We start from the raw sequence: 23,487 nt of genomic DNA on the forward strand, positions 1-23,487 counted from the left end.
TCGGGAAAAAAAATCTGTCGGGAAAATGTGTAGAAAAACGTATCGTTTGGTCAATTTCCGGCTAAGGGGCGCCATCGGGGTAGGATTTTGTGTGGGTTGTGCGTGAAATGGTGGAAAGTTTAAACAGGAATGAGATAATTTGGGGGAGAGGGCGTTTTGAAATTGCCAAGGACTGAATTGAAAATTCTGAAACTTTCATTTTGGGTAATGAAAATTTTGGGGTTAATCTGTAATTTTAATTTTTTTGATTTTAAGGGTATTTAGGTCTTTTCAGGTCAGAGCACGCACCCCCAGCCGCACAATCCGCGAGTGAAGAACACGATAACCCGTTAGGGACCTTATTGGCTTTGACTAACTTTCATAGGGGGGTCCGTGCTAATTTTTTTAACACAAGGGGTTTTTCAGCAATTAGAGTTTACACAAGGGTGGTTCTTGCAAAAAACCATACACAAAACCATTAGAACCCATGAAAGATACAGTAGTAGTAAACTTCGAATTTGTAAAAGAATCCAGTGAGACCCACGAATAATAATAAATACGTAAATATGTTTATTTCAAAATATTTCTTTAATCTTTAATCTTTTCATAATAAAGATTAAATACCAACATACAATCGCCACGTATGATTAGAGATAGAGAATCTCACGAAATAGCTAATATGCTCTCATTCATCAGTATATACTCAATCTGATAAGAATTTAACATTTATCATAAAAGCAAATTTCCAACAGAGTTAAATCAATTTATTTGGTCGAAGTCAAATTAAAACTCAATTTTAATTTCATAAAATCATATAGTCGTAAGATTGACATAAAACAAATTTTGAGCTCTAAGATGAATCGATTTCAAAACCCTGCTCTGATACCAATTGAAAGACTTTTATTTAATTTTATGCGGAAAAACTTTAATCACAGAATCTTGAAATCAAATTCATCTTAAGAATATAAGCACATAATTAGGGATTATCGACATACCGTAGCACACCTTCTTCTCTCTATCTCTCTAATATCACGACTCACTAAGTATTTCTGTAATTGATGGAATTCTCAATTGCGTCTGATGGATGAGGAGAAGAGCTGTGGATTTCTTTTATAGACGAGAGAAGAGGGCCACGATTGATTTGTAACGGCAGAAGACAAATCACACCCATCATGGTCTTTTATTGCCATCAACGTTACAAATCAATTACCATAAAATCACCTTAATACCATAATTGAATTACCCACAATTAATAAATTTAAATTCAAAGATTAATGGGCCATTAAATAAAAATAAAACTTACAATGATCACCCGATTGATCTAGCCATAGGAAATTTATTTTAAAATTAGGTTCTCCCCTGATTGATTGAACGAATCATAATTAATTAAATAATTGAATTTTAGTTGATGTTTCTTTAATTCATTAACTTTAGGTCGATGTAAAGACTTTTTAGATGTTTCAGATAATGTTGATAGAATCTTATAAGATGTTTCAGACAATCTTGTTAGAATTGAATCGGACCGGTTCGACCGCGACCTGGCAATGAGGTGGTCCGATTTGACCTCTAAAATCAGAAATTTTACAAATTTGGTCAAATGACAAAAACCTTTGACTGGGTAAAATTCAAGAACCGGCGAACAAGTTAAAGAACCCGATTTTCAACTAAAACAGTCCAAGACAACTGGCGGAGTTGGTTATTTATCGTTAGATTTGAGCGAGTGATCTTCGCAGATTTAGTTGTGGATGACCGGATCTGGTCATGATCGGTCGAATAGGGGTGACGGTGTTGCAACAATTGGTAGCCTAAATGACCCAATCGAGCATGCCAAATTGCTGCATTGTCGCTTTGGCTTGTTTTCTTAGCCTCTCCTGCAGACAATACAAATAAAGAGCCTTTCTTTTTACCAGCCAGAAAGGGGTGTAAACGAGCCGAGCCGACTCGTGAGCTCGAAGAACCGGCTCGTAAAAAGCTCGAACTCGGACTCGAGATTTTCGAGCTCGAGCTCGAGCTTTCTGACGAGCCGAGCTCGAGCCGGTTTTCAGTTGTTCATGAGCTCGCGAGCTGGCTCGCGAGCCGGATTTATTAATTTTTTTTTATTATTTTTTTATTTTTTATATGTTATTTTTATTTAAATAATGTATAATAATGTAAAATATTATAGAAATAAATACAAATATTAAAAATATATATAATTACAATTTAGTTTTTATTTTTTATTTTTTTAAATAATTTTTAATAATAAAATAATAATTAAAAAAATATTTAAAAAAAAAAAAAAAGACAATGGGCTCGAGCTCGAGCTCGACAAAATTGACACGAGCTCGAGCTCGAGCCAAAAAAAGAGGAGCTCGAGCTCGAGCTCGAGCCAGCCAAAAGAGGCGAGCTCGGCTCGAGCTCGGCTCGTTTACACCCTTAGCCAGAACAACGTTCGCTGCTATATTCTTCACATCACTAAGAACCATCACATCATCTTGACCAAATAAGACGTACTTTCCCGTTTTCGTGATTTGAGAAACTGAAAAATTTAATATTTTAATTATTTTACTAAATTAATATTAATCATTTAATTAACTAAACAATAAATATAATATTTTACATGCGGTTCGTCGGATATGGTCATGGGTGGTCTAACAGGGGTGACGGATTGTCAGATTTGAAAAAGAAAGAATGAAAACATATATATAATAAAAGCATAAGATATATAGGATGAGGTGAATAAAAGTGAAAATAATAGGAGAAAAAATAAAAAAAAATATAAAAAATAGTATTTTAAAAACACTAAAATTAATAAAATAATAAAATAAAATAAATTAAAAAATCCGGTTGTACCGTTCCGACCCTATTCGAACCATGGCCCAAATGGTCGTTCAGGTCCGCATCTGGTTCAGTTCCGACATCATCGATTTTAGATAAACTTAGCCAAACAGGCCCTTAATCTTATGAATATAGTTGCTATTTTTGTAATTCCACGTGGACTTATTGATGGGCCATTAATTGGGCTTAGATTTATATAAGTATCCAAGTAAAACTCGACCCATATACAGGACCCGATTTATATGAACCGGGCAACGTTGACCCGAGTTTAGATCCGAACCAGTTGACTGCTGCATAAAAGACGACTCCCACTCATCACTGTCTAGAGAGAGAGACTAATTAAGCTTTACGGTAATGGCAGCTGCAATTTTCTCTCTCTTCATTTTCTTAATTTCTCTGTTCATCATCCAAACGACGTCGTCGTCTTCGTCGTCACTACCCGGCCTCCAGATCCTCCACGCCGAGCGTCAAGTAAATTCTCCTTTCTCCGATCCGAATTACTGTTGTTTGTTTCGGAATTCTCAGATTTTGATTCTGTTTCGGAAATGTGTTTTTTTTTTTTTTTGTATATTTAATTTGATATGATGTTTCGTCTTTGTTAACTCGTCTGCAATTGGATTTGGTGCAGATTGATTTGTCTTCGCACATTGTTAGGGTTTACTTGACATTGAAGGTAATTTCTTTTTTGAATTCTTTCTCTGCTCTGATTAAGATGGATGATTAGATCAAATCAGAATGATGATTTATTTGTTTAATTGATTTGCTTAACCATGTGTCATTTGTTCTTTATTTATTTAATTTTTTTTAGCTGTTTCCTTTGATGAGAAAAGATTTATCAGTAATAGAGTTTTGATTGTGATTGGGCAAAAAAAAAAAAAAAAATACAGGTCGAATTATCAATTTCTATTAAGATGATTGATAGTGAATTTGATCTCAAATTTGAAATGCAATTTTGCTTAGTTTAGTGTATTTGGAACTTGGTAAAGGGATATATGAGAAATGCACGTGGCACGTATAACTGTAGTGACTGAAGTCTCAATTTTTACCGTATTTGAAGGGGAATTGAGTGGATGGGGAAATTTCCCTTAATACGAAGCCGGGGCAAGACATATCTGTTAAATTGGTCGTAGTGCCTGATGCTACAAATCATGTAGTTTGTCTTAAAATGCAGTTTAGTTTAGTGAATTTCGGAAATGGGTAAATGGATATACGAGATACGCATCCGGCACATATAATATAATTGTATTGGTGAAGGCTCAACATTTTACCCGTATTTGAAAAGGAATTGAGAGGGTAGAACAACTTTTTTTTTTTTGAAATACAAAGCTGGAGCAAGTGTATTTGTTAAATTGGATTTATTTTTTTCATATATGTCAAACTGAAGCTGTATAATTTATTGAATATATTCATGAAATCAAATTTCTTAGTGTAGGTAGAAAATATTGAGGATGCTCCAGCATCAAAAGTTCTTCTTGCATTCACACCAACACAGTTCGACCATCTATCTTTGGTCAAAGCAGCCATAACTTTCGGGAAGAAGAAGAAGAAGTCATACGTCCCTCTCGAAGTCAGCCCAACCGAGTTACCCAACTCGCCAAACGAAACCAAATACTATGCTATATCGTTGGTGAAGCCATTAGCAAAGGGGGAAACCACCACCCTAGAAATACTCTACATCTTGACCCATTCTCTTGAACCCTTCCCCGTAGAGATAAGCCAGTCAGAGTCTCAACTGGTTTATTACCATGACAGTGCAGTTATACTGTCACCTTACCATATCAAACAGCAGGCAACAATTGTCCAAATCCCATCGAACAAGGTCGAGTCATTCACACAAGTCGAACCCGCCCAGCGTAGTGGTTCTGACCTGAGATATGGGCCGTATGAGGAACGCTCTCCTTACTCGAACTCTCCTATTGTCATACATTTCGAAAATAATCATCCATTTGCTGTTGTGGAAGAGCTTGAGCGTGAAATCGAAATCTCTCATTGGGGGACTGTCCAAGTGACCGAGCATTACAAGTTAGCTAATGCTGGTGCCAAGCACAAAGGTGTTTTCTCAAGGTCAGCTTACCATAAAATTTCATAACAATTTTTTTTTCGAATCTTTCATTTATGCAGGTCTTTCTGTGTAGCTTGTTTTAAGTAACAGAAAATACGTTGATTAATGTTGAGGATAGAAATATTTACTTGTTTTATACATGTTATATGCTTTGTATTCTTAGCTTTCAGAAGCAAGTATAATTTATGGCTAACCAGAAGATATTTTTTTCTGTCTCATATGTGTTTTGATGATAATGTTAAGTGCAAAGTTCGTATAGTCTTATAAGATTTCTTTTTACAGGGTTGAGTTTGAATCTTCCAATAGTTAAGTCATTGGGTGTAGCTTGTTGTTTAAGTTAAATGTGGTTTTAAGTATGCAGCCTACTAGTCAAGCATGTGGTCAAAAGATGATGATAAATATTGAGGATAAAAGATCTTCTTGTTTCATAAGGTTTTGCAACATGTTTTATGCCTTGTATTGTTAAAGCAAATATAATTTACAGTTAACCAAAAGTCTGTTTTTTTTTTTTTTGTCTTGTCAGTGTTTGAAAATAATGCCGACTTCAAAGTTCGTGTATAAAATAAAGGAAGTCATTTTTTTCCTGCCTTTCAATACCAGCAAAAAACATCACTGACTAATTCCTGAAAATTAGGAGGCGTTTAAAATAAAGAAATTGTGGAGGCCTGTTTATTTATCTTTTCGCTTCCGCCACAATGTCTACACAATGGATTTCGTCAATCTTATTATATTTCTTTTTACAGGGTTGAGTACCAATCGAAGCCGACTGCTAGTGGTGTCTCTTCTTTCAAGCATCTTCTTGCAGAGCTACCCCCACGAGTTCATTCTGTCTACTACAGGGATGATATAGGGAATATATCATCATCACGTCTACGCACAAATTCCAAGAAGGTAATTCTCACTCTCACACTGTCGCACAGGCACTGTTTATTAAAAATAACAAGATAAGATTGGAGGACTGGACCCTGTTTCACGCTGCTGGTGTTCTAATTCATATTCTTCTGAGGAACTAACTCGTCATTTTTTTTTCCTTCCTAGTTACATAGGTATGTTTAACATGCAAGTATTTAAGACCTGCATCCTACAAAAAAGTGTATATGAGATCGAAAAGAAAAATATTGAACATACCGCCGTATTTGTTGAATTTTTTTACGAGTATAATAATGATATTTTATCTTCTCATCAACTACAGCTCGTGCTTAGGGATTTGTAGTCATAGTTGTGAATATTTAAAAGAAAGGAAAAGTAAGCATATTTGATTTTTATCCATCGTTTTTGCAGTCGGAGCTATTAATAGAGCCACGTTATCCTTTATTTGGAGGCTGGAAAGCGACTTTTGTCATCGGATATGCAGTGCCACTGCAGGACTTCCTTTTTGAGTCAGCTGCTGGTGCTCGTTACCTGAATTTTAGTTTTGGCTGCCCTTTTGCTGATACTGTAGTTGACAAGCTGACAGTCAAAGTATGTATATGTTATCGATTACATGTTGCAGTATTTTTTATGCTTCTGTTACTTGAACGGTTCTTGCTAAAATTTATATTTTCAAGAATAGTAAGAGAACCTCATATAAGACCTGTATCGTTTTCAGGTTGTCCTACCAGAGGGATCAAAGGACCCTTCAGTCAAAGTTTCTTTCCCAGTTGAGCAAAGTTTAAAGGTATACAATTAAAGATTGATTAAACCGATAAGAGAGGTCTTTATTCAATATCGTATCACCACTGCCAATGCTTGTTGATATCCAGTTAAACACATCTAGGCGCTGATATTTAATGTTTTTTTTCCCTTGAACGATCCTTTTCTTCTCAAACTACGAATAAACCATTTATAGTTTACCTTCTATTGCTGCTTTTCTGTATTTGGTTAAGAAATTCATGCATCGATGTAGACTGTAATGCTTTACGGTTAATGCTCTTTGCAGACAAAGTACTCGTACCTTGATATCGTTGGACGGACTGTAGTAGTTCTGGAAAAGAAAAACGTAGCTCCTGAACATAATGTTCCTTTCCAGGTACCACGTCATTTCAGTAAATTTGATTGTCGCTTGTGTACTTTCCAACTGGCAACAACGGAATAGTTTCTTCTAGCGACATTTCCATGCATTGTGATTGAAATTCTCATTAATAGTACATGACCTCTGTTTACGGAATAAATATGCGTTAGTTCATAATCATTGTTGTTTTAAACGAGAGTTAAACTGTAAAACCACTGTTTTTCCATTTAGCTATTTCTAACGGTTTCATTCTTTTTTGTTGCTTATGATTTCCAATTCGCTCGTGCAGGTCCACTACAAATTCAACCCGATATTTATGCTCGCCGAACCCCTGATGCTAGTTTCTGCATTTTTCCTCTTCTTCGTCACTTCCCTTGTTTACCTTCACATTGATCTTTCCTTGCGAAAATGAAAATTCTCGACAATTATAAGGTTCTTGCCAAGGTACCTTTTCTTCACCTTACTGGTAAAAGTTTTGTTCTTTGAATTATAATTATGATTATGTTCTTAATTACGTTTTTTAAATCAGTAAAGCATAAAAACATGTTTGAGTGATTTCGTTTATTTTTTTTGTGGTTATCGAAGCTCGTTCAGTTTGTCTCACTGTAATAATCAGATATTCTAAATACATATAGGTGACATCTTTTGAAGTTCAAGAAACGTAGATGGGGACTTTCGATGCGGATTAAGCCAAACGAGGGCATAAACTACAAATTTCGCATTATAGTTAGAGATTTTAAATCTTTTTAATCTCTAGAGGAAAAAGGAAATATAGACTGTTAAAAGACATTTTTGGCTATGGGATTTTGTTGCTCCTATATATGTATTTAACAGCAAGTATGTTGAACTAACTATTGATTATTGGAGAGAGAGTTTTAACTCTTGTGACAAAATCTCCTTAGTTTTTCTATTTTGGGACTTATTTTCATATATAGGGTTAATTACAGTTCACCTTCCTGTAAGATCAAATTACGAAAGAACCTTTTATGTTTGGGTAATTACCAATGTTTTGAAAACCGGACCGGACATAGAACCGGACAACCTACTGGGTCACGGTTGAACTAGTTCAACCGGGGTCTGACCGGGTTTTTATATATTTTTTTTGATTTTTTAATATATAAATCTTAAGATGATTATTATACAAATATTTATTCAATAATTATGTTATTCATTAAATGTCAACCAAAAACTCTAATTTAGTAATTTATTAATTATTCACAATAAAATTAAAGCGTAAAGAAAATAGAAATAAAATTTGAAACATTAATAGCATAATTTAGACATTACATATGTCATTAAAAATTAACGAATATAAATTTTTGAAATATTATAAGAAAAAACATAAAATATCTAACAATAAATTACTAATTCTATTTTATTTACGAATATATACATTTAGATAGTAATTTTATATGTATTCAGTATTAATAGAAAGTAAAAATTAAAAAAAAAAATATTAATACAAAGTAATAAAACAACATTAAACAACAATTAATACTATTTAAATTACTCCCCCAAACCCTAATATATAAGTATAGAAACCCATTATTTACCCAGCCCCACCGCCTCCCTCTCTCTCCTTCCTCAATTTCCACCTCTATGTTGTCCACTTCCAATTTTTTTTTTCTCTTTTTTGCCTTCCCCAACTCCTCACAAACATTATCTATATTCATGTGGTGTTAATATTCTACTGGAACCACCTCTAACAAATCAAAAGTCCAAGAGAAGTGTAAAGAATTTACAGTTTATGTTTATAGGTAGGTTTTTTTTTCTTTTTTTGTTTCTCCCTTTGCATAAATCCGGTTTTTGGGGCCGGTTTCTACCGATTTTTGCCGGTTCAACCGTGGTTGAACCGGTTCATTAGCAGTTGACCCGGTTTTTTTGCATTTATGGGTTTTGAGGTCGACTCGGACCGGACCAGTCACCGGTTCGCGGTTGAACCGGTTGGACCGGCCGGTCCGGTCCGGTTTTAAGAACATTGGTAATTACTATCACTCAACTATGTATTGTCTTAAACGTCTAGTGGTTATGCTGCACGAATACTTCTTGAAGGTGAAGAGTCCCCTTATCCGACACCTAGATACTTGGACACGGCTCGGTCACCCGTGTTGGGCCGTATCGTAATTTCACAAAAAGTAGGACACCCGTGTTGGACTGTGTCGTAATTTTACAAAAAGTAGGACACCCGTGTTGGATTGTGTTGTAATTTCACAAAAAGTAGGACACCCGTGTCGGACAATGTCTCTGATTTTAAAAAAGGTTGGGACACGGCTCTTATTAGGGAAATCCCTAATAAAAAAAATATGCATTTTCTTTTCTCCGTAGTACACATTTCCTCTCTCTTCTTTGAGAGTTCAGTAAGAAGTCCAAAACTCTAGCGGCGACGGAGAGTGGCTAGTGGTGACAGCGGCCAAGATAAACGAGCTGCAAGGGCAAGCGGTCCTCTTATGCGATTTGGCTACTTATAAATATTTTTTTATAATTTATAAATGTACCCCTATATTTTTATAATTTATAAATATACCCCTATATTTTTTATATTTATGCGTATCCTAGTTTTTTAAAAATGCCGTATCGCTGTGCCCGTATCCGTGTATCAACGTGTCTGTGTATCCGTGTCCGTGCAGCATAGTCCAGTGCGTACAGTGTCAAATTTACCTATTGAATGAGGGGACTTTTTGAAAGACAATGCATAGTTGACGGGTGAATTGTAATTACTCGAACAATGGGAGTGTTTTTGTAATTTGATCTTACCTCAGTGAGGTGATTTTAATTTGTCCTTTAATATAAAACAAATTATGTTTTTACAAGACATAATCTTACAAGATAATATATTTCTTAACGACTGTATTTCGAAAATTTACTGGGCATCGTAATGGCTGCAATCGAAGTTCATATCATAAAGTCGTGACCAAAATAACTTAGATAGTAAAATTACTTAATAAGAGCGACTCCGAAGGCAAAATATTATCATCAAATATGCTAGCTTTGATACCTATCAACCACAAGGATTAAATGAATTATAAAACTATTCAAAATTGACTCATGTTAATTCACTATAGGTTATTTAGGTAGTTGATATTTTAGTTTGAGTTTGTGCACATAATTCCCTTGTACTTTCAATATAAGCACATAATTCTCTGTAGTTTGAATTTTGTGTACATGACCTCCTTATACTTTTAATATAAGTAAATAGCCCCCTATGGTATGTCACTTGATAAATAATCATACTTATTAGAAAGAGAAAATTTTGAAAGTACAATGGATTTATGAGCCTATATTAAAATACAAGAGAGTCGTATGTACAAAATTCAAACTACAGGAAGTAAAATAGTATTTAACCCTCCATTTATTCATCCATTGGAGTTAGTCACTTAACAAATTATTGGCCTTAAAAAGCACACTTCACAAATTAACTTACACACTCACATACACAAAATCATGCAAATTAATTATTTTCACTATTTCGAAAAGAACTAGTAAATTAGTTTTTTTTTTTTTTTCTTTTTAAATAAAAATAGAAATCAATAAATAATCGAGAAATTTGTATAAACTAGCGGTGTAGATTAATTACAAATCATACCCACCCCCATCTATAAAACAATAATATTGACTCCCCTACAAAAACGAAGTGCCACAAACCTTATTTTCTCAAAATAAAAATTAATTAATTATTTTTTAAATTATTATAACTAAATTTATTATTGGCATAAAATCAGTGGAACCAAAAAGTAAAGAAAAAGACAAAATTGGGCCAATCGTCAAAAGCACCAAAGAACGTAGACCAAGGGCAAAATAGTAATTTCACAAAGAAGCCCTCAACTTCCCTATAAACACCACCATCAAATTTTATTCCAACGGGGGAAGAGAAAGAAACAAGAAAAAAAAAACACATTATATATTTTTTTGAGAAAAAAAAGAAAAAAAAAAGTTTGATAAAAAATTTGCAGTTTGCGAGAAAGCTTTGAATAAAAATTCTGAAGTTCTTAATCGATTCTCTGATTCCCTTTCGTGGGATCAGAGGATCAATCATTCATCAAATCTCTCTTCCCACCTTCACCCAATCTTTATCAATTAATAAATAAAATAAATAAATAATAAAAATCTCTTCTTTTTTTCGTTATTACAAGCACATTTACACACATTTGTTTTCTGTGTAAATGTGTTTGTACTGGGTACGAACATTTCTTGAAGTGGGCTTTTGAATAAATAAAGGAGAGAGATAGGCGAATTCAAAATTTCGATAAAGATTGGATTTTTATTTTTCAATTTTTATAAAAAAATATAATATTTTATTTATTTTTGTGATCCGATAATAATATGGTTATGGCGGAAAGCGAGGGAAAAATGAGAGGGTGGCTTTATTTGATTCGTTATTACAGATTTGGGCTTCAGTATTCACGTAAAAGGTATTTCATTCTTGAAGACAATTGCCTCAAGAGCTTCAAATCAATCCCCTCTTCGGATTCTGAGGTGCACTTTTTTTTAATTTAACTTGTCGTTTTTTTTTTTCGTATTTCGTCGCATGCAAAATGTCGTATTTTTCGGCTTGTATGGAAGGGTTGGAAGAGAAAAAATCGAATAAGATTCGATTTACGTATGAAACTTGATGTTGTAGAGGGGGGAAGTCGGAGGACGGGGGGCGGCCTCCCGTTTCTCGGGCCGTCTTTTTTTATTCGTGATGAATATACGGCGTGCATGTATATATATACGTATGTATGATGATGTGTGTCTTGATCATGGGAATAAATTTGGGGTGGGTTGTTTTTCGAGTCGAGAAATGGATTTCTTGGCGTGTCTTTTCTAAATGCGGTTATGTGGTTGAGTAATTGTCGATTTATGTTGCTAATTAAATTGAATTTACGAAAATTATTTAATCCTCGAATCATAAATTCTTGATTTATTTTAATCATTGTTTTGTTCTGAACTTGATTTGACCGTGTTCTTGCGCAGGAGCCTTTGAGGAGTGCGATAATTGACTCGTGTATTCGCGTCGTGGATAATGGAAGAGAGAGCCATAGCAGAAAAGTACGTATCGTACGAACAAAATTATGTTCGAAACAATTTAAAAAAAAAATAAAAAATAAAGCAAATATTCGTTGCATGTTTACATGCTAATACGGGTTTTTTTTCTTGCGACTTGCAGTTATTTTTCATCTTTACACTTTACAATACCTCTAATCACAATGATCAGCTAAAGGTACCCGACTTTCTTTTTTTTTTTTTAATTTAAAAAAAAATCTATTTTTTCATAAATATTATTAATGTGTAATTAAAATTTTATAGCTCGGTGTGACGAGTTCCGAAGAAGCGGCTCGATGGATTAACTCTTTACAAGAAGCTGCACTTAACCCCGTAAAAGATGTGATGTCTTGTTCTGAAAGAAAATGGCAGCCTTTCAGGTGAATGTACAAAACTTTCGACTTTTATAAAATCGAAAATGATTCTTCATTTTGTAAAATCGAAAATGTTACACTTTTTATTTATTTATTTATTTTTATTTTATGATTTTATCTAACAGCATGAGTGTTTCGAAGAGAATAGCAAAAAGGTCAATAGATTGGACCGCCACTTTTACGCATGTGAATGCAATGACATCCGACGTAATCGCACCTTCGCCTTGGAAAATATTCGGTTGTCAAAACGGTAAATAATTCGCCCCGATAATTGATCTTTTATTTTATTTTTTTAATCGAAACTATATTCGATCATTTCCATATTTCGTTTGCCGATATGTAGGATTGCGTCTCTTTAAAGAAGCAAAAGATCGAGATTCCAATGGGAGGGTATATTTCTTTCACTCAACTCATTTATAGCTTAATATTATTATTTTTAGTAAAATAAATTGACGAATTATTATTTTTTTATTTTAATTTTTATAATCAGCATTGGGATGATCACCCCGCGATAATGGCAGTCGGTGTAATTAATGGAGCTTCGGAGACAGTTTTCCGTACCCTTATGTCTCTTGGTGCCTCGAGGACTGAGTAAGTCTGCCGTACTATATTATACTACATTTCCAAAAATATTTAAGGTTGCTATAAATATTTTCATATATATAGGTCTTAAAAAATATTCGACTTTTCGAATTAATTTTGTCGAATATCGATTATTTTGCAGGTGGGATTTCTGCTTCTATCGAGGCAGCGTCGTCGAGCATCTTGATGGTCATACAGATATAATCCACATTCAACTGTATAATCATTGGCTACCATGGTTAGAATTATCACAACTTAAGCTTATAAGTTTTTTATTTTATTTTTTATAAATTATTTTAATCGGGTTTCTTTTTTTTTTGCAGGGCGATGCAACGAAGAGACTTGTTGTTGAGGCGTTATTGGAGAAGAGAAAATGACGGCACATACGGTAACTTGTTTTTTATTTTTTTACTCAAATGTACCGTAAAATAAAATTCGACGATTCTTGATTTTTTAATCTTGTATGCAATATTGTATAATACATTTTTTTTTTCGTTGCAGTGATTCTCTACCATTCCGTTTTCCACCGAAAGTGTCCACCCCAAGACGGATACGTTCGCGCGTGCCTTAAAAGTAATATATGCGCGCTTTGTCTTTAAAATATTTTAAAATGTATTTCCACGTCAATAATTCAAATTGCAGTGGCGGAGCCAGCACAGAGCCAATGGGGGGTCACGGCCCCCATATATAAAGAACATTTAAAGTTCAATAAACAACAATTACGACTCGTTTTCGAAAACTCAATAGATTTTCTAATTTATTGTATGTATAGGTGGTGGATATGTAATCTCTCCTTCACAACAAGGTAAAGATTGCGTAATAAAACACATGCTCGCCGTCGATTGGAAGTTCTGGAAATCCTACCTTAAAAAATCGTCTTCGAGATCGATTACAATCTGCATGCTCGGAAAAGTTTCCGGTATTTAATTCCTTTTTTTTTTCTTAAAAACTTAAATATTCTCCTTCAAAAAAAATCGATGACCCTTTTCTTTTACAGCGCTGGCGGAGTTTTTCAGAGCGAAATGCGGAAATATGAGCAACGAGTATTTATCGGGCGAGCTTTCGATAGATATAGGTGTTGCTCCCGAAAACGAAAAGGAGGAAATAAAAACGGAAGTTAACTGCAAAAGGGTGGTATCGAATGAAACGGCAGAAGACGAGTCTTCGAGACCGCAGCACTCCGCGACTCCTTCGAGTCTCACTGCGCTAAGTGATGCGGCCGATGAGTTCTTCGATGTTCCGGAACCTTCCGATGACGAGGCGTTTGAGAACGCGTGGCATTCTAACACGACCTCCGACTTATCTTATGTGGTAAAAAAAAATTAATTTTTTTTTTCTTAACTTGTTGTCAATATTTTTTATTTTTTTTATTTTTTTTTAATCTAATGTGGCGATCGACATTAAATACGCAGGAAATGTACCAGCCGAAATTATCATCCGCTGCCAACTTCGTGAAAAAATTGCATGGACTTGCAGGTTAGTGTGTGTGTGTGTGTGTACGGTTAAAATGATGGAAAATGGATAATCTAAGGCCTCGTTTGGTGTTCAAGATAAGATTAGCTAGGATAAAGATTACTGAATACACTATTCAACGAGTTATTCGACTAAACATATACATCAAAATAATAAATTACCTATTATTTAATTAACCGTCACGTCTTATCTAGTCAACCAAACAAGACCTTATTTATTTAAAAAAAAAAAAGATCATAGGAGATGACTTGAATTATTTTTTTATTTTGTTTTTAAATGTTTGTAGTACAAAAAAAGGGTTACATGGACTTGCAAGAAATATCGAGGGAAGAAAGTGTATCGTGTTGTTACGGATCGACACTCGCGAAAGATTCGAGTTTCAACATGCCTTGTAGCTGGGCTGCAGCTGATCCTTCCTCCTTTCTTATCCGTGCCGAAAATTATCTCGTCGACAATCAAAAGGTCCCTCTTCTTCTTTGCTTTTTTGTTTTTTTTACAAATTCATTATACAGTTAAACCTCTTTAAATTAATACAGTTGGGATTAACATTTTTTTATTAATTTCAGCGAAAAAATTTTAAATTATCGAACTAATAATTTAATACGTTTTTACCTAGTTGGGACCGAAAGAAAATATTATTTAAGCGAGGTTATTAATTTATTGAGTATTAATTTATCGAAGTTCTACCGTATATCTACTGATTTTCAGACCAAAGCAAAAGGCACTTTAATGCAAATGGTTGCTGCTGATTGGCTAAGATCGGACAAACGAGAGGATGATCTTGCCGGTCGATACGGAGGCATCGTTCAGGTTTTCAAACATTTAACTTCCGTACCCCTAAAATGTCGTATATTCGCACTTTACACCCCTAAAAAAATTAGTAGCATTTTCTACTCTCGTAAAAAATCATTCACATTGCATCCCAAACGAGTCTTTTTTAGTGGGAAAAAAAATCTTAGACGAGTTCGTTGTGAAATAATGTACAGAAATACGCAGCTCGTGGAGGGCCGGAATTCTTTTTCGTCATTAACATACAGGTAAAAAAAAAATCATATATATATTTTCATATAATTTTTTTTTTAAATCTTTGATTAATCTAGGATTAATATTAATCATGTGATTAAATGGCAAATTAATCAGGTTCCGGGTGCAACGACATACAATTTGGCCCTATACTATATGCTAAAAACTCCTTTAGCAGATACGCCTTTGCTCGAGCGCTTTGTCAACGGTGACGATGCTTTTCGAAATTCGAGATTCAAGCTCATACCCTACATTTCAAAGGTCCGCATGCGTATTATTTACTTAGCCGAATAATTCGATCCGATTTTCTAACATTTTTCGATATTTTTGATTGGATTTTTCGCAGGGATCTTGGATCGTAAAGCAGAGTGTTGGTAAGAAATCTTGTTTGGTTGGTCAAGCACTTGAAGTCAACTATTTCCGCGGGAAAAACTACTTGGAGGTAACATTAAAATTTAAAAAAAAAAAATTAAAAAAAAAACACTTTTTTCGATAATTAACTTTATATGTTTTCCGAAAAAAAAAATATAATCATATAACAGCTCGGGATTGATGTTGGCTCGTCAACGGTGGCGAGGGGTGTAGTTAGCCTTGTTCTCGGATATCTTAACAATCTTGTCATAGAAATGGCATTCTTGATACAGGTAATTAATTAATTAATTTAAATATAATGTGATTATATTCTATCGAAAAAAGAAAAAAAAAAAACGGAAGTTTCTAGAAACACTTATCGATGTTGGTTTATTATACTTTGCAGGGGAATACGGCAGAAGAGCTGCCGGAGTTTCTGCTCGGGACGTGTCGTTTGAACTCTCTAGACGTATCGAAATCGGTTTCTACTGACTCGATTCGATGAGCTTTTATAAGATTTAAAAAGACGAGACGACAAAGTACTAGGTAAAGAGCTGAGGTTTTTCTCAGGGTGTAATGAGAGAAAATCTGAGGTTGATTCATGTATGTATCAATTTGAGGTTTTTGAGTGCTTTTATTATAGTGGAGGATGAAGATTTTTATTTTTTTTGTAATTGAAGTTTATGTTTATATATAATTTATGTGTCATTCTTTGCTGTATGTAGAGTCCTTTCAGAGATAATAAAAATAATAATTATAAAGAATAATAAGAAGAATAATAATGATGATAATAATTATAAAATAAAAATCAACAACACCAACTACTACTACTATTAGTAGGGTTGGCCATGGGTTGGGTTGCGCAATTATCGCCTAATTAACTATCTGACTCGACCACTCGATTGTGCTGAAAATTGAAAATCATTACCGGCCCGACCATTATGGATCGGGTAATAGTTGGCAACCGACTTTATCGGGTAAACAATTGGTGGTTGATTGGTATTATCGGTCATCTGTTTGTTTGTTTTTTTTTTTTTTTTTTTTACAATAATAAGATGTTTTTATCAAAACATATTCAAAAATTTGAGAAAACTTATGTTAGTAAAAACTAGTATTTTCTCCCGTGCGTTGCACGGGATAGTATTTCAAAAGTGAAAAATAAAATAAAACGACCAATTTAATAAATTGTGCGGTTCCTAAAATCAAATCAAACATCTTTTGCAACACCTTAACTTTAAAATTAAGAGTTTTTTTTATTAAACTTTATATAATAAAGAATATGAAATAAGAATTATAAAATTGAAATTGTACGACAGGTTTATGTATTTGTATTTTGAGATTTTACTTCTTTTATATATTACAATAAACATTGAAAAAATAAGAATTACAATTAAATATTTATAATAAAAAAATTATTAAAAAAATCACCAACTTTTGAGTAAACTGAAAACCATCGACTGATCCATTTATATATAGGTCAGTTAAAAGTACCGGTCCGACAACAAAATTATCGGCTGAAAGAAGCGGGTCGAAAGTGGATCGATCCGATAAAACCAACTCATTCCCAGTCCTAACAACTACTCAACTAATGAACCGAGCCGAACGACCTGTCCAAACGTGGAATCGGTCAGGTCTGGTCGTGAAAACACCAGTTCCACGTCTTAACTGGTCGTCCAGCCCCACGATCCGCGCCAAACTTGGTCGGGCGCTTCTCCACCCGACGCCCATTTTTGGCGTGTGTACCGTGCAAGTGCGGACAAAACCCTATAATTCAATTTCTAGGGTTGTTTAACATTTAGTTGACGAATTAAACATGAAATAATAAAAATATAAATAATTTATAGTTGAAATTACCTTCAAAACTTTCCATGATTTTGAGATTCTATATGATTTGAAAGAGAAATTTTGAGGGGATTTATGGGGTTTTGAGGGTTTAGAGAGAGAAAGAAGTCTAGTGAACAAACAGTATTCTAAAAATCATTTCAATTTGAACAAAAATATATTCGGTTCGACTCGATTTGTTTACATCATGTGTGACAGTGTGACTTGCGACTTTCGGCTATTATATATTTTCAATATTTGGCCTATATGTTTTATTGGGCTAGAGTTACATCTTAAATTGGGCTAGAGTATCAAATTTCTCAATTTGATATCAATATAGCATATGGCCCAAAAGAACCCTATTAAAAAATTAGGAAAAACAATAAATAAATAAATAGATAAATAAGCCATGAATGGAGGCACGTGCCACGTGGGACCTTCAAAGATGTGAACCAACGTGAGGAGAACGTTGTCAGACCTTTTTTTTTTTCTTTTAATAAAATCGAAGGTTGTTACAAAATGAATGACTTAGTTATAATTATAAGGGTAAATTACATCCACACCCCTGAGGTATACTTAAATAATTTTAAGGTCCCTATGGTATTGATAATTACACTCAATCCCCTGAAACGTAGGTATAAACTCTAACGGGATAATGCATTGGATACATTATTCCGATAGGGTTCTAATGACCTATTACTTTTAGGTAGTGGTGGAGATAACATAGAGTTATGGGGAGTTATGTGGTGACATGGCTCCCCGAATATGTCTTAAATCACCCATAACTCTTTGTTGTCTCCACCACATCCTAAAACCAATAGAGCGTTAGAACTCTATCGTAATAACATATCCAATGCATTATCCTATTAGAGTTTATAACTACCTTTCAAGGGGGTGAGTGTAATTATCGATACCACAGGGATCTTAAAGTTATTTAAGCATACCTCAGGGGTGTGGGTGTAATTTACCCTAATTATAAATATTGGACTAAGAAATTACGTGTGCATTTGGACAGAAATCTTATTTTATTTAACCTCGATTTTTTCTAAGTATTAATTCCGATCTGATTCGTCTTATTTTCTTTTCATACCACAACAAACGAATAGATAATATCTATTTTAGAGCATAGGGAATATGAAGCAGTAAAGTTTTGAATGTTATATATATATATATATATATATATATATATATATATATATATATATATATATATATATATATATATTAAATCATGCATGTATGTGGTGAGCTTAGAAAATTGTATCCCGGGTTTGAGGGGAGATTTTGATACTAGAATGTGCAATCTTTGAAAATCCATTCTTTATTATTTTAATTGCAAAATTTAGTGACAGAAGAAGTTGACAAATTTCGAAACCGAAATTGAAATCGAAATCGAAACCGACTTAAATGAAAATGGGATGAACTATTCGCATAACCCCAACTCAATTGATCTACATAAAACCTAGGTTAAGGGTTTTTATTTTGACATTTCAAATTTGACTTGCGAGAGTTCAAAACATATAAGAGAAAAAATTTCAAATAATTGAGTAAATGAATTAAAGTATAAAACAATACAATACCATTTTAATAAGATAAAATCATGTAATAAAAAACAAATATATTTATATTTAATAATTTATAGAGTCAACGAATAAAAATAATTACTAACTATAATTTAATTTAACTTTTAACAATAAACAAAAATTACATACATTAAAATTGTTATTATAAATAATAACATCGGGATCATAAAATCATTAATTAAAAGTTGTTACATCATCAAAACTTATTAAAAAAAACTATATTATGATATAGAATATGATAAAAAAAAATTAATTTATTCATGTAAAAGATATATATATATATATATATATATATATATATATATATATATATATATATATATATATATGTATGTATATATATAAGTATACGGACAGTTAATTAACTGTATACTTATATATATAAACCTCTATAAATAAATATAGTTTGGAACATCAGCCAAATTCTACTAATTTAGTGAAATGTTTTTTTAACACAAGAGCCGAAAAAATATATTTTTTAACGAGAATATTAATTTATTGAAATTCTAGTGTACATATGATATTAATATAGATCCTAATATGCAATTAATCTCGATATCAACCACCAAAAATTAAGAGTACATATAAAAATAAGGGTTGTACTTTGTGCAGAAAGAGTGAGAAGCAACGGAAAGCCGTTAACGTTACGGAGTCACGACAATATTTATTATTTAATTTGTTATTAGTTATTACCGCCGCCGACGCCGTGAAAGGACCTCGTATGCATGGGTTAATGTGTTAAACCACCCACCCACCCCCCCCCCCCCCCCCCCCCCCCCCGGCGAGTTTACCTGCTCTTGCGCTTGCGATTTGACGTGTCAAGCCACGCCACCTGATGCACCCGGTGACACTGTCGGTAGCCATGATTGTCGGCACCGACACGCCAGATTTATTACCGGTAAAATGGTTGGCAATTTCTTTTGGATTTTACAAAAAATACCTATTGAATTTTAAATTTTAATAATTTAATAGTCTAGGAATTGTTTTGATAATCTTTTTTTTTTAGTTTTAGCTGGTCTACAAATTATTTATTTTAAAACTTAATTTATGTTCAAATCGGTTAATACACTGTTTTATTTCGATTCAATTATTAATGTACAACTTTTTACAACCACAATATTTGTTTTTATTAATTCGAATAATCACAAGTTTAACTCAACTCGATTATTTTAACTAGGAGTGTAAATTGGAAGGGAACCTCCACCGATTGCAATCCAATTTAATTACTCAACTCGATTATTTTTATTCCGAATTCTAAAATTTGGATTTCCGGTTTCTCCAGAAAACAATTATCGGAATTGAAACGCAAACTAGATTTCGATTTTCGATTCGATTTTAATTTCTGAAAAAAATTCAAAAATTCCGTTTTTTTCCCGAAAAATAAACTTAGAATACAAAATTATTATGTGTTTCGTATTTTAGGTTACTAGAAATTGGAATTTTTTTCCAAATTTTCATTCCAATTTATGAAATTCCACGATATTTCCATTTTGTTTGGGGAACGAAACTGGAATTAGTTTTTCACCTCCAAAAAATTAGTTTTTTTCTTCTCCCCGAAAGTTATAATTGTGATCCGATCCATTCGTTTACACCCCTAATTAATCATAAACTCTTAGATTCGTTGGATAAACTTCTAATTAACTTTTTAGTTGTAATTCGAATCATCTAATATAGAATGATTTTTTTTTTCCAAACAACTTATAAATATGACAGATATTTAATTTGCATAAGCCCACATTCATATGAGATAACAGTTCACTAATTACAAGGGAACAATTTCCAGTTTTAAATTATAAACATGACTAGTTACTGCTCGCCTATTTGTATATAAAATTAAACTTTGGATAAATTACAACTACCCCTGAGGTATGAACAAATTACGAAAATTCCCTCATGTTTGGATAATTACAATTACCTCCTCAACTATGAATATTCTTACACGTCCACCCATATAGTGTCAAATTTAACATAATCTTTTATATACCATAGAATGTTCTCTAGTTTGTACTCGTTTCATGCAAAAATGCAGATGGTGATGAACTATACAATCTGATATATATATATATATATATATATATATATATATATATATATATATATATATATATATATATATATATATATATATATATATATATATATATATATATATATATATATATATATATATATATATATATACATCTTATGATCATCTTGCTTCAAAATGTAGAGCTCGAATGGGATGGGATAAAACGGGTGCAAAATCGAGAATATTCCATATAATGTAGAAGATTCCACTAAATTCGATACTGCAAAGGTGAGCGTGTGAGAAAATATATAGTTGAAGGGTGGTTGAAATTATAAATATGAGGTTTTTGAACATTACTTGTGGGTGGTGTAAATTTTCCCAATTAACTATTGTAATAAATAAATAAATAAAATCTTGATATTATACTTAGGTCCCATAATTTGACTTTTTTGGCAATAAAAGTAATGAAGGGAAATTTTTGAAAAGCTTAGGTGTATGCACGTGACATACAACCAAGAAAATGGATTTGAATAAACAAGCATGATCTTGACCCTTCAACCCACCCCCCACCCCCCACCCCCCCTACAACGAGAGTGTATGTGTAGTCATTATTATAATAATTATTATTATTATAGAATTAAAAAAAAATATATTGAAAAATAAATTTAATATTTTGCATGTAAATATACAGTGAAAGGGATGGTTCTCGTGAATCGTGGATGATCTCTTATTATTTATTTATGTATTTACTATTTTGTTTGAAATTTGAAAACCTATTTTCTATTTGGAATAAGAAGACATAACCATTGCGTGATTTAAGGAGGAAATCAAGCAATTTTTTTTCTGATTTTATTTCCAATCATATATATATATATATATATATATATATATATATATATATATATATATATATATATATATGTGTGTGTGTGTGTGTGTGTGTGTGTCAATTATGTATAATATTTCCTCATTCTTCCTATTAATTTGTGACATAATTATTTTTTTTCTGCAAAATGTAAAAAAAAAAAAAAAAAAAAAAATCTTCCATATTTATAACCAATACAAAATTAGAGACTTATATAACCAATAGTAAGAAAAGTGAAAATTTGAATTTAAATATATAATCAAACAGGGATCGAAACGATCACATCTATACAATAATCGGTGGAGCGTATATTGTATAAATATATGTCATCTATTGATACACTAATACAAATGTGTGTATTTAGCAGTTCTATCTGCGGCTGGAAATCGTCAAGAACTCGTAGGATAGGCAAGGTGAGGCGTGAACTAGGTCACTCTCTTGAGGCGAATTTCATGATTCATTTTCGAAGAGATGCAGAAAAGTATCAATCATGTCGTTTATAGGGTACAACTTTCCAATCCATTAGCTTCATCGAAAACTACACTATCAAGTGAAGCAGAAGCTTGCACCCGACACTCACATGAACTCATAAATTTAGAAGATAATTTAGGAAGAAAAGTAGGGAAATTGTTGTTCCGAGAAGATAAAAAAAAAAATTATGAAGCTAGAAAGCCTCGTTTTATAGGTCCAAAATCGGATGTTACGCTTTGCAGCAACTAGTTGGAATTAAAGTAAAACAATGGTGTTTAAAATCGAATTTTGAATTGTTGATTTGTAACTCCCAAATATAGGAGAAAGAATCTCAATTTCCATTTCCTTCCTATTTTCTTTCTTGTTCAAACTTTACATAATTTCACAAAATTTTATGAAAAAGATTAGAAAATCAATGTAGGATAGCTCGTTTTATAAAATACTCCAAAAGTCGATGGGTGGTGTAGTTCACATTGTTCTAACATCATATACCATATGTGTATTTATCAATATAGATAGATATATTAATATATTAGTGTAAATTACACCTACACCCCTGAGGTATACTAAAATAACTTTAAGGCCCCTGTAGTATTGATAATTACAATCACTCCCTGAAACATTGTTAGAAACTCTAACGAAATAATACATTGTTTAAGGCAGTGGTGGAGACAACATAAAGTTAGGGGGTGGGTGACATGGCTCTCCTAAAATTTCTTAAATCCTTATTATTTTATATAAGATTTATAAATTTTTCGTCTATGGTAGGATTAACGGCTCCGCGGGAAACAAATATAGTGCATATCTGTCCAAACAACATGAAATCTTAGCTCTGGTAATTGTTTCAGGGTGTAGCTGTAATTATAAATACTACATGGACCTTACAGTTATTTTAGCCATCGATGTCAGCGTAATTTACCCTATAAATATTAAATAAATTTTAAAAAAAAATTGTCCGATAATAACAAGGCAAGAATTTTACTACTATTATTAAAGAAAATAGCAAGAATAATATGTCAGGTTCAGATCCCTATGCAAGTCACACGTGACTTCTATGCTGTGG

General features: G+C 32.8%; 2 protein-coding genes across 2 annotated transcripts; both read left to right on the plus strand.

The window, feature by feature from the left end:
* Positions 1-3,024: 3,024 nt before the first annotated feature.
* Positions 3,025-7,741, plus strand: LOC105955702 (Ribophorin I). The gene is made up of 9 exons (XM_012979486.2): positions 3,025-3,267; positions 3,425-3,469; positions 4,229-4,860; positions 5,602-5,749; positions 6,140-6,319; positions 6,447-6,515; positions 6,777-6,866; positions 7,138-7,292; positions 7,484-7,741. Exons 1-8 carry the CDS (start codon positions 3,151-3,153, stop codon positions 7,258-7,260), a joined length of 1,404 nt encoding a protein of 467 aa, XP_012834940.2. The 5' UTR covers positions 3,025-3,150; the 3' UTR covers positions 7,261-7,292; positions 7,484-7,741.
* Positions 7,742-11,125: 3,384 nt separating this feature from the next.
* Positions 11,126-16,393, plus strand: LOC105955701 (protein ENHANCED DISEASE RESISTANCE 2). The gene is made up of 20 exons (XM_012979485.2): positions 11,126-11,321; positions 11,802-11,876; positions 11,995-12,048; positions 12,135-12,250; positions 12,370-12,494; positions 12,588-12,634; positions 12,735-12,835; positions 12,969-13,064; positions 13,150-13,214; positions 13,328-13,399; positions 13,599-13,745; positions 13,824-14,137; positions 14,239-14,302; positions 14,586-14,761; positions 15,008-15,109; positions 15,286-15,336; positions 15,440-15,583; positions 15,669-15,764; positions 15,865-15,966; positions 16,080-16,393. The coding sequence occupies exons 1-20, from the start codon at positions 11,169-11,171 to the stop codon at positions 16,176-16,178; spliced, it is 2,199 nt and encodes a 732-aa protein (XP_012834939.2). The 5' UTR covers positions 11,126-11,168; the 3' UTR covers positions 16,179-16,393.
* Positions 16,394-23,487: the final 7,094 nt, after the last annotated feature.

Source organism: Erythranthe guttata, chromosome 6 (genome assembly GCF_056151865.1).
Source record: "Erythranthe guttata isolate IM_541 chromosome 6, IM_541, whole genome shotgun sequence".
Lineage (NCBI taxonomy): Eukaryota > Viridiplantae > Streptophyta > Magnoliopsida > Lamiales > Phrymaceae > Erythranthe > Erythranthe guttata.

Coding starts and splice junctions, on each gene's coding strand:
- LOC105955702 (XM_012979486.2), top strand. CDS start 3,151: ATGGCAGCTGCAATTTTCTCTCTCTTCATTTTCTTAATTTCTCTGTTC. Junction 6,320..6,446: donor TTGACAAGCTGACAGTCAAA/GTATGTATATGT, acceptor TATCGTTTTCAG/GTTGTCCTACCAGAGGGATC. Junction 6,516..6,776: donor CAGTTGAGCAAAGTTTAAAG/GTATACAATTAA, acceptor TGCTCTTTGCAG/ACAAAGTACTCGTACCTTGA.
- LOC105955701 (XM_012979485.2), top strand. CDS start 11,169: ATGGTTATGGCGGAAAGCGAGGGAAAAATGAGAGGGTGGCTTTATTTG. Junction 11,322..11,801: donor TCCCCTCTTCGGATTCTGAG/GTGCACTTTTTT, acceptor GTTCTTGCGCAG/GAGCCTTTGAGGAGTGCGAT. Junction 13,746..13,823: donor CATGCTCGGAAAAGTTTCCG/GTATTTAATTCC, acceptor TTTCTTTTACAG/CGCTGGCGGAGTTTTTCAGA.